The 11,546-nt window shown below is 46.2% G+C and overlaps 1 protein-coding gene across 1 annotated transcript; it reads right to left on the bottom strand.

Moving 5' to 3' along the window:
- Positions 1-2,143: 2,143 nt before the first annotated feature.
- On the bottom strand, positions 2,144-11,546 carry Mmp7 (matrix metallopeptidase 7). The gene is made up of 6 exons (XM_041657699.1): positions 11,410-11,546; positions 6,879-7,105; positions 6,645-6,793; positions 6,014-6,142; positions 3,766-3,927; positions 2,144-2,366 (listed from the first exon to the last, which is right to left on the bottom strand). The coding sequence occupies exons 1-6, from the start codon at positions 11,524-11,526 to the stop codon at positions 2,347-2,349; spliced, it is 804 nt and encodes a 267-aa protein (XP_041513633.1). The 5' UTR covers positions 11,527-11,546; the 3' UTR covers positions 2,144-2,346.

The following is an 11,546-nucleotide window of genomic DNA, read 5'->3' as shown; positions in this document are numbered from 1 at the left end:
GTCAGGTTTTCCCCCATGACCTTCTTTACAGCTTCAATGCCTGCCCGCTCTATCAGATCAGGAAGACTCATATTATCATACAGCACATCCGTATTTTCAGAAGCCACTGGTGTGGAAGGAGAAAAAGAACATGAAGAACAAGTGCACCAGAATTGCTATAACCCGAATTACCTGTAACATTGCCAAATGTGTGTGCAGACGCCATAGAAGTACATGCCCTCGGGGCATGTATGTGTTTTCTCCATGGCCCTCAAGTAACACACTCCTTTAGCTGCTACTGGATTGCCTGCAGGAAATTGCTTCCTGCTTCTCAGGAGCTGCACTTGGAGAGGGCTATGCTTTCCCATCTCCAGCATTTAATCCCAATTAAAACAGAGCCCAGGTCTTTATTTACTAAGGAATATTCTATTTACAAGTGATCTTTATGCCATTTCATTGAAGAAGGATCTTCTATGCTCAGTCAAGGGGGCTTCATTGTTAAGACTGATACAAGGGAAAGACATGCTACAAGCCCCAGGAGACCCAGTCCAGTCACTGTGCAGGAGACTTTAAACCAAAGATAAGAGCAAGAGACCAACTGTTTGGAGGGCATGAGCCAGGCATGAAAACTTTGAAGAGAAACCTTCACCTACACGATGGGGAGGTCAGGACACGGACACCATCCTGGCTGAGCAGGACTCAGGAGGTGGTGTCTTCAGAGCCCCAGAGCCAGGTTTCATCCCTGCAGCATCGTATAGGTCACTCCAGTCCTGCATCCCCTTCCCAGCTGGGAGAACTTAGCATCCTGGCATTCGGGCATAGAGGGAAGACTGGATAAGGAAGGAAAGCCATGCCAGCGGCAAGAGAGATACGACATTCTCTTGCTCAACACAGAATGTAAGTATTAACCCAGCAAAAGGATGCTTGGTGCATGACTGCATTTGCTTATGGTGAACCTTATGAGTTGCTTTGTTGTCTACAGAATCAGGAGCTTGAGTTCACGAACTTACAACTTCCTGTTTGCCATTACAGATGTCTTTTGTTCTGTTGAAGTGTCTTTGATCTCTGGTCTGTGCACACTGTAGTGTGGATTATGGCTTCACTGCTCTGATGCATCTCTAGTGGCTATGCTGGTATTTCCCAGTTTCAGAGCATTGAAAGACGTCTCTAAGTGAAATGGAAAAGACGAAGGACGAACCTCTTTAGAGTGTATGATGGGGCATAAGCTACATCAACAAAACAATATATTTCTGATTTGCAGGGAGATCTCTGCACGCATGAGGAAGAGGAAAGAGGGAATGGTCAAGCCATTGGAGGCTGTGTCCTGATGCCCCAGAGACTGCCTCCCAGAGAAGCTTGTTAATGAATGGGGGGCATGAAATGAAACACAGGACACAGGAAACTGCGTTTCAGTGGAAGCCTGGCTTTACAAGGGTCTGAAGGCCAGGCCTGGAGAGAAGTAGACGGTTGCAGGCAGAACTCAGGGAGAAACGGCTGATTTGGTTAAGTGCACAGTTCCAGGGCAGTAGGTATCCACATTATGGTTATCCACCCCTTCCCGTGAGTGTGACTGTGTAAGCATTGGTGTGCATTCACAGAGACCAGAGGATGTCGGGGTCCCCACTGTCACTCTTCAGCTTACGTCTTACGACCGAGTCTTTCACTGAGTCTAGAGCTAGGGTGGAAATCAACAAGCTTCTGTCTCCACTCTGCTTCCCTACCACCACTGTTCTTTTCATGTGTTGTAGCTGAAAAAGAAGGCGATACTGACATTGGATTGGTAGAGGGCAGGGAGAGGGAACCGAGGATACAGCTGCATCGGGAGAGGCATTGGGACAGGAACTTAGAGCTGGTTGTAACTGTGAAGCCGGAAGTCCTCGGGAGCTCAGGCGTTCTGTGGGAAGAACTTGGCTTCACAGAGGATTCAGAGATGGCTTGAGCCCAAAGAATAGGGAAGTGGTATAGCTTGGGGCTATACCAGTGACTAACTAGAGGCGGCATGCCCACCTGCTCCATTTGGGGAAGATGTACCAGAAGAACCTCAAATAATATAGCTGGATTCATTCTGACCTTGTCTTTGATTCATCTTCCTTTGTCACTAAAAAAGTTCTCTCAAACATGAGTAATTTCTCCATGGAATAGCAATGGGATTACTTGTGCACATATTTATTTATGTCTATCAACTGCATGTCACCTGAGACTAGTCAGAATCATCCAGTAAAGATGAGCCTCAGAGGTGCAGAGCCCACCCCAGTACTAGAAAACAATGAAGCACATGAGTCCAGGAAGGGCGTTTGCTCATTCTGATTGAGGAATGCAATAGACATCCCAATTGTACAGACAGTCTCTCTGAAGTGTCTACATCTTCTACGAATCATTCCTCTTTCCTGTTAAGGAAGAAAATACGAACATTAAGATGTCATAAATCACATAGGAAAATTATACTTTTGTACAAAAACAGCATTGTCCCAGGTTCAATTCCAAGTATCCAACAAACCAAACCAAACCCAAAAAGTCATCTGTATCAGCTGGATGAGGTGTGTGGGGCACAGGCTTCTAATTCCAGCAACAGGGAAGCAGACAGGCGTTCTGTGGGAAGAACTTGGCTTCATATGCAAGGGCGGGATTGCTGCATATGCAAGCCCAGCCTGGTCTACATAGCGGGTGCAGGACAGTAAGAACAACACAGACAGAACTTGTTTAGGACTCCACACAGCAGGTGGTACCATGCTGCTGTGATAGCCTCCTCTGCAACTCTTGTCATTAGGAGTACGTCTTGGGAAATGTTGACCCACAGTGAACCCAAGTTTGGCAAATGCTTGCATTCATTTCTCCTCCCGTAGAAACAATTTCCCCTGAGTACAGGCCTCTTTTTTAGTCATTAAAAGACTCAGATCTTTCCACAGCATATTTTCATCTTCATTTATGTGTGAGGTAGGCTTTGGTGAGTATGTAATTCCAGATTCTCGTGTCTGTCTAGCTTTAAGAAGGGGAAGATGCAGAAACATGTCACCACACCTAAAGTCAGGGACCTGACTTGGCCAAGGAAGCCACATGCTCTTCACAGGTCACTTCCCCTCGAACATTCTTTTCTCAGTTTTCCGGGGACATGGATGTTTACTATGCTCCTCACCTGTCTCCCGAACTCTATTTCCAATGAGCTTCATCAAGCAAAAACTGACCGACTTTTACTTTCGATGAAGTTGATTTTAGAATTTGTTCAAAACAAAGAAGGAGAAACTGGGATACAAACATTGAGAGATTTCATGGTCGGGGTTCCCATAGCTGTTATGTCTGTGGGTGGCCACTTTCCCTACATGTTTATAACAACAGGGAAGCGTGGGTCACTGTTAACCAGGGAGGGCAACTCCTTGGGAGTGGGCAGTTATGGATGATGCTTGGGATGGGGGCTTTCTTGCTGCATTTGAGTTGAACAAAGAAGGATGGTGACATTTCTGTCCCGTGGTGGACTTCCTTCTGAAGCTTAGAGTATGAAATGTGGGCTGTGGTGGGGTGACTGAGTGGCTGGAAGCTTAGTCTGATGGGTAGCATGTACAGCATAGAACATCCTCTTCAGGGATGTAGAAAGGCTGTTGCTTCACCTAGCAAGGTGTTTATTGGTATCTGTCTGAAGTGATGAGGGCCTCAGACAGGCTAGCCTCCCACCGCCCTGGTCTACTGAACAGGTTTCCAGGTTTAAGTCCCACTGTGACTCTCCAGGTCCCCATTTCTTGACATCTTTCTTTCAAGTCTGACATTTTCTTCTCGAGAGCCATTAACTCTTACCATATAACTTCTGAATGCCTTCAATGTCGTCTTCTGTAAGTCCGAAGTCTTCTGTGTGGCCATTTTCATAGGTAGGGTACATCACAGACCCAGGAACAGAAGAGTGACTCAGACCCAGAGAGTGGCCGAATTCGTGGGTGGCAGCATACAGGAAGTTCACGCCTGCAGCCAGAGAAGTGTACATAGTAAATATTAAAATAACCGTATAAAGGCCTGCAATTGTCACATCATAATGGAAGCAGGAGCCACCCCACCCCAGCATTCCTTAGCTACTGGCTTCTACTCTGGCACCGCTGACTTCCTGTGCCCGAAAGCAACTTAAGGAAGAAAGAGTCCAGAAGGATAGAATCCACAAAGTCAGGGATAGAAACCGCAGGTGACAGAAAAAGGAATTCGCAGGTCAGATTTCATCTACACATAGGAAGGACACACACACACACACACACACACACAGACAGAGAGGGAAAAAGAGAAAGACAGAGAGACAGAGAGAGCAAGCACAAGGTGAGGGCGCCCCATCAAAGCCCCCCTTCAGTGACGTGCTTCCCTAGAATGTTCCCAAACAGCACCACCTACTGGACAGCAAGTGTTCAAATACTGGAGCTCTCAGGGACATTTCATGTTTACACCAGAACAATAGTGAGAGCCTGAAGGAGTCCTTTAGAGAAGTGTCCTAAGGTTAGGAACCTAAACCAGCCTCCCAGACAAGGAGTCAATGGGAGAGCAGAAGAAAGGCTACGGCAATTTATAAGGAAATCAGAATTCAAGGGAAGAATAATATACTTTGCTAGAAGGCAAGAAGGGGGAACTGGGAAAAGGTCAAAGATGTAGTCCCTTCAAATCTTTGTGTGTTTAAAATATAAATTTTAAAAGACTTTTTAAGAGATAGGTTTTTCTGGAATTTTAATTTGCTTTTATAAAATAATCAGTAGGTAATTTCTGTTTTAGTTTGTTTTATTCATTGTCGTTGTATGGTGTGTGTGTGAGTGTAGGCCCATGTGTGCTACAGTGTACATGTGGTCAGGCAATGGTTTCCCCTTCTGCATTGTGTCTGAGAACCAAACCCAGGTCTTCAGGTTTGCTCAGGAAGCCTTTTTACTCACTGAACCACCTGGTTGGCTGTGATTACTGTACAGTTTCTAATGGACTTGTGACATATACACAATTAGTTCTAGAACTTCTGTGAGGCAGCAAAGGATTATAAGCTGGTTCTAAATTTATAAAGACACTCTCAGGATGGCTGAAAGCAGTCCTGGGATTACATGGAGTTGGGTTGAAATTTCTATGGGATGTTCTTTTCTCTGTCAGTGGTTCTAGACCAGTGGGTCAAGGCTCCTTTGGGGGGTCACACGATCATGACCCTTTCACAGGGGCCTCCTCAGCCCTTAATAAAACATAGATATTTAAAAAAAAACAAATCTTTGTGTGTTGAGGCTTTTCTGGAGAAGGCAGAACAAATGTGTTCTTGGGAGCCTCAGGTGTGGGCACTGTGTTCACCACCTCAGGTTATCAAGGATGAATTAATTAATCCACTGCATATTATTACTGTTGGTTTTAATTTTGTCATTAGAACTTGTTCTGTGTGGTCCCCCGTGGTGAGAGAGCTAACTCACTCTTGTCACCAGCTCTCGCCCGTTAGCTCTCGATAGCTTTGGCCAGGTGAGTGCAGTTAGATGCTCTGGCTGCCCTCAGTTTACCCTTTAGATTTATTTATTTATTTTTGAGGCAGGGTTTCTCTGTAGCTTTTGGTTCCTGTCCTGGAACTAGCTCTTGTAGACTAGGCTGGCCTCGAACTCCCAGAGATCCGCCTGTCTCTGCCTCCCGAGTGCTGGGATTAAAGGCGTGCGCCACCACCGCCCGGCTTCCCCTTTAGGTTTATGACCAGTTTAGTGTCCAAGTCCTCTTCTGGTTAACTTTTTTATTATCTTATCTTATTTCTTTATTTTTCTTTAATGTTTGTGTGTGTGCATGCGTGTGTGTGCGTGTGCTGCCACAGCACACATATGGAGGCCAGAGGACAATTTGTGAGAGTCAGTTCTCTCCCACTATGGGTTTCCACATACATCACACACACAAATTAAAAAAGAAGATATTAAATGAGATAAAACATTTAAAGCACGCACTACAGGAGTTGGCACTTAAGGTATCTCTAATTGTTATAATGAAAGCAGTGATCAAAGTAAAATTGGGTGTAGGTCTGGGCTTTCTAGAAAGGAAATGCAGTAGAGGAGACATAAGCCCACTCTACCTGTACCATCACCGTCCGTCCACTGTTCATCCCCGTCAAAGTGGGCATCTCCTCCCAGGCCTGGCCCAGGCGCAAAGGCATGACCTAGAGTGTTTCCGGGCCCATCAAATGGGAAGCTGTCTCCGTGATCTGCAAGACAATGCCATGACTTCTGTTAACAGCTCAGGTTTTCTCTGGTCGTCTCATCTCTTCAGATCATATGGTTATGAAGTTGGAGAGAGAAGCCGGTCCAGTGAGTTAAGCTCCTGGCACCAAGAGCCATTTCCACACACACATAGAATGAGCTGTGAATCTGGTCCAGGTGTCTGTTATTAGATCCACTGCTCAGTACTGGTGACCACCATCTGTGGAAGGCTCACTGGAGTCAAGATCTTAAAACAGTGTGAGTGTGTGTGTGTGTGCGTGTGTGTGTGTGTGTGTGTGCGTGTGTGTGTGTGTGTGTGCGTGTGTGTGTGTGTGTGTGTGTGATGCTGAGAACTGAAACCAAGGCCTCTCATACGTTAAACATGTTTCACCAATGACAGCCCTCTATAGTGCTCTTGGAAGGGTTTAAATCTTGAAAAGAGAACACTGACATAAATAGCAAAAGGTAGAACAGGCACACAGACTAAGCCTGCAGAGCCATCCTTACCTCCCGTTGCGAAGCCAATCATGATGTCCGCAGTCCCCCACCTTATTCTCCTGAAGTTCAGTGGGATCTGCTTACTCCACATTCTGAGAGCCTTTGCCACGATTTGATCCACCGTGAACTGTGGTAGGTCTGAAGGATAGGACATGATTCTGGCAGCATACAAGAAGACAGAGTTTGAGTTCTCAGGGAAAAGGTTTTGTTGCCTCCATCAGAATGAGCCGAAGCAAGCCTCACCTGAAGGTGACTTTTCTGGACTGCCATTTTGGACTGCCTGGCATTAGTGAGTATTTTGCAACATCTGGCACACCACACCTGGGTTTCTGCATTATTTCCACGGTACGGGGGGACAGCTTTCCAGTCATGGGCAGGCCAAAGAATTTCTGCATTTCCTTGAGTTTGACCTCTAGGCTGTTGCCTTCTTTTCTTTTCGAGTCATGAAGGTAGAATTTCCTAAGATAATTCTGGTAGATAGAGAGTAAAGGATCTTTATTTGAAAATATGCATCTCTTTTACCTGCTGTTGTTGCGGATTTGAATAGTTCTTTGAAGACAGAGTCGTTGTAAAGTTATGGGATAAAGTGAGTGTTTCCCAGTGAGGGAAATGGAATATTGACAAGAAAACACTGCCTGCTGTTGCATAAGATGAAGAGAAGAATCCTTAGATTCAGTGTATTCTCAATACACACCACCCACTTTCTATAGCTTGAACTAATTTTTAGAGGATCTGGAAGTATCAGCATGTCTTTGGTGAACACACCAAAGGCTCAGTTAGAGAAGAGCTTGCCTCAAAAACTTGAGGGCCCGAGTTTGATCCCTAGGCCTTGTGAAAAACTGGGTGCTTCTTTAACTCCAGTGCCAGGGAGGAAAAGGTAGGAAGATGATTAAAGACTCCCACTATCAACTTCTAGCCTATACACACACACATACACACACACTCTTGCACTGTCTCTCACACGCACATGCATGCACACACACACATATACATACACACAAATATATATACACATACACACAAATATACACACATACACTCTTGCACTGTCTCTCTCACACACATGCATGCACACACACACATATACACACAAATATGCACACACATACATACACACACATACACATATGCATACAGAGAGCAAGCGAGCACTGGAGCACAAAGTAAGACTATTAGGTATCATAGACCATATGGGGAGATCTAAGTTTCCTTATTCTAGTAAGGGCTGCTGCCATTTGGCTATTTACATTTCAGTAGGGAAGAAGAAATCACATGATTGTTGTTTAACTAGTTTGAGTTAGTCATTCGGGAAGAAAGCACAGTTAACAGCATCCAAGTCTTTGTTCAGGTCCACAAACTGAGTTGGTGGCAGATCTGTTTAGAATCTCTTTATCTGCAGTCCCCTTTCCCCTTTCCTCTTCCTCCCTTTGGACTCTTTTGCTGTTAGCATACCCACTAGGTTAGCACACCCACTGGGAGGTGGTGGGATAAACCAGACCCCCTCCCATACCTTCCTGTGCATAACAACATCTGAAAGTCTCCAGGTGTCCTGCGATGCAGTGGGAGACCTTCAGCCAAACGTGAAGAGGCAAGAGCTGACAGCAGCTCACAAAGGCACTGAAGACCCTTCCTAGGGGCAGGTACACATTTGCTCCACATTTATTTCAACAAAACCTCATAACCACCCTGTAAAGCAGAGCTGGAAAGTTCACCTCTGATTTATATAAAGACACATGCTTAGAGAGGAGAAACAGCTGGCAGTGACCAACCAGGTGTTTGCCATCCACTTCGAGAGAAACTTCTTTAGGAAAAGCTACAGGCTCAGGGAGGGTGCAGCGGGAGGCAGAAGGTTCAGAGAGGGTGCAGCTGGAGTCTCAGGGAGGGTGCAGCGGGAGTCTCAGGGAGGGTGCAGCTGGAGGCTCAGGGAGGGTGCAGCGGGAGGCAGAAGGTTCAGAGAGGGTGCAGCTGGAGTCTCAGGGAGGGTGCAGCGGGAGGCTCAGGGAGGGTGCAGCGGGAGGCTCAGGGAGGGTGCAGCGGGAGGCTCAGGGAGGGTGCAGCGGGAGGCTCAGGGAGGGTGCAGCGGGAGGCTCAGGGAGGGTGCAGCGGGAGGCTCAGGGAGGGTGCAGCGGGAGGCTCAGGGAGGGTGCAGCGGGAGGCTCAGGGAGGGTGCAGCTGGAGGTTCAGGGAGGGTGCAGCTGGAGGCTTAGGGAGGGTGCAGCGGGAGGCTCAGGGAGGGTACAGCAGGAGGTTCAGGGAGGGTGCAGCTGGAGGCTCAGGGAGGGTGCAGCTGGAGGCTCAGGGAGGGTGCCTGCCAGTGACTTGCTGTTAGTGTCAGAGCAGTGGATATCCGTTTAGAAACCTCCCACAACTATGCATTTTACTGAAGTAAACTGGTCAACATTGTGCTCTCCTCCTTGCTGCCAGTGACAGTGTCTCATTCAATACAACACATTCTTATCATGCACTTACAATGAGCATGAACATGTTCTTTAAGAAAAATAACAGACATGAGTCCCTTCAGGAGCGGTGGACTTCATGACAACACTCTCTGGAGGACAGGTCTGCACTCTTTTTTCTACTTTGGTTATTGATTTGAGATAGAATCTTGTTCTGTAGTACAGGCTATTGTGGAACTCACTATGTAGCTCAGGCTGGCCTCAAATTCATAACCATCTCCCTTCTATTGGACAATCTGTGTGCTAAGCAATGGGCCTAAACATGCCTGTAAGGGCATCCTGGAAAAAACTGGATCAAAACCCCTAAAATGCTATTTGGTAATGTGAGAGCAGCCATGATAATCTAAGTCCGGGCAGACAGGAAGTTCTTTATTTCATCCAACCTTTATCACCTGGGACTCTGGCCATCAGTGAGTTTAAATGGAGTCTGGAGTCTCAATAGTTTACCCTGAGACAACGCCTGACAGGCCGAGATTATCCAAGATTATTCGACCCTCACCCAAGAGCAGACCATTCAAAGGAAATTCCTGGTATTCCAAGCCCTGTAGATAGAAACACCTGCCAGCACTTCACCAGGACACTCCTAGACAAATGTCAGCCAATCAAGGGTCCTGAACCTCAGAGACCCCTCACTCCCACCTTACTACTATAAAAACCCAATTCTAATTGAGCTTGGGGCTCTCCGGATATTCTAATACATTGGACTTGCAGAGAGACCGAGTTTGCAAACTTGATTAAAATAAAGGCTCTTTGCTTTTATATATGGGACTCGGTCTTCTTTGTTGGCTTTTGTGGGGACCCACGGATTTGAGCATAACAGTAAGGGAAAAGCCAGTTAAATATTGGTGATTTCATGTGGTTGAGTCTAGTATATCAATTAGGTCAAACTGAATGTGAAATATAATTCTATTTTCTTACATTTAAAGCTTACCAATCATTATCTGATTTTACCAAATGACATTTTATTCTTACTAATTACTGTACTTATCGGTAATATATTTGAAGAAACACAATTTCTGAGCTAGCAAAGCTTATCCTGGTGCCTGCCACAATTGGCAGAAGAATATGCATCAGGTGACTTTGAGTTCTCAGTATAGCGCTGGTGATCAAACGATGTGCTGGATCCAGAGTTCCTTATGGTCTGCCCCACTACATACATGGGAGTTCCTATGGTCATGTCATTTGTCTGGTAGACTAATCCTGTGGGCACAACAAAGATGGTGTTATAACGTCTATTGCACATGCAAGAAAGGCACACCTTCTACTGGTGCTTTCTGACTGTCGGTCTCTTCACTGTGAGGCCAGTACAGTTTATGAAAATAATTTCAAGTCGCAATAAATAATAATACTAATATGTCCATTTCCTGAGCATGAATTATATTTAAAGTACTGTATTAAGAAGCTTATCCAGCTCGTCTTGCTGACAGTGTTGTTATACTCCTCCAGTTTCTGAATTGGAAAATTTAAGGTCAGAAATGAAATGACATTCTAAAGTCCACCTAGACTGCAGATTAAGAAGCTGGCACCCAATCAGAGTTCTGGGAGGCCCTGGAAGCCAGCTTGCATGACTCCTCACAGAAAACTACTCTGTTTTTTAGCTAGGAACGCTACACACGAATATCCACGGTCACACTAACACCAACCAGGAACATTACAGAGTACACACGAATATCCACGGTCACACTAACACCAACCAGGAACATTACAGAGTACACAGGAATATCCACGGTCACACTAACACCAACCAGGAACATTACAGAGTACACAGGAATATCCACGGTCACACTAACGCCAACCAGGAGCATCACAGTACACACGAATATCCACGGTCACTCTAACACCAACCAGGAGCATTACACACTACACAGGAATATCGTCACACTAACGCCAACCAGGAGCATTACACACTACATAGGAATATCCACGGTCACTCTAACACCAACCAGGAGCGTCACACACTACACAAGAATATCCACGGTCACACTAACACCAACCAGGAACGTTACAGAGTACACAGGAATATCCACGGTCACACTAACGCCAACCAGGAGCGTCACAGTACACACGAATATCCACGGTCACACTAACACCAACCAGGAGCATCACACACTACACAGGAATATCCACGGTCACTCTAACACCAACCAGGAGCGTCACACACTACACAGGAATATCCACGGTCACTCTAACACCAACCAGGAGCGTCACACACTACACAGGAACATCCACGGTCACTCTAACACCAAAGGACAGATCATTCAGAAACACGCTTGCATGCTGACAGCAAGGCCAGAGAACCCGGGAGAGAGGACAGATACCTGGGCCTGTTCCCACTGCAGTGTGCTCACATCCCCAGCCTCCCGGGACAGGGGCAGGGCCAGGTGGCCTGGCAGCAGGCACACAGTCCAGAACAGGGCGAGCTGCATAACTGGCATCAAAAGGCAATTGTTCTCCG

The sequence above is a fragment of the Microtus oregoni genome, unplaced genomic scaffold (assembly GCF_018167655.1).
Source record: "Microtus oregoni isolate MIOR12 unplaced genomic scaffold, Mior012 000008F_ref0000371, whole genome shotgun sequence".
In the NCBI taxonomy this organism is placed as follows: domain Eukaryota; kingdom Metazoa; phylum Chordata; class Mammalia; order Rodentia; family Cricetidae; genus Microtus; species Microtus oregoni.
This window is presented reverse-complemented; position numbering and strand designations above follow the sequence as displayed.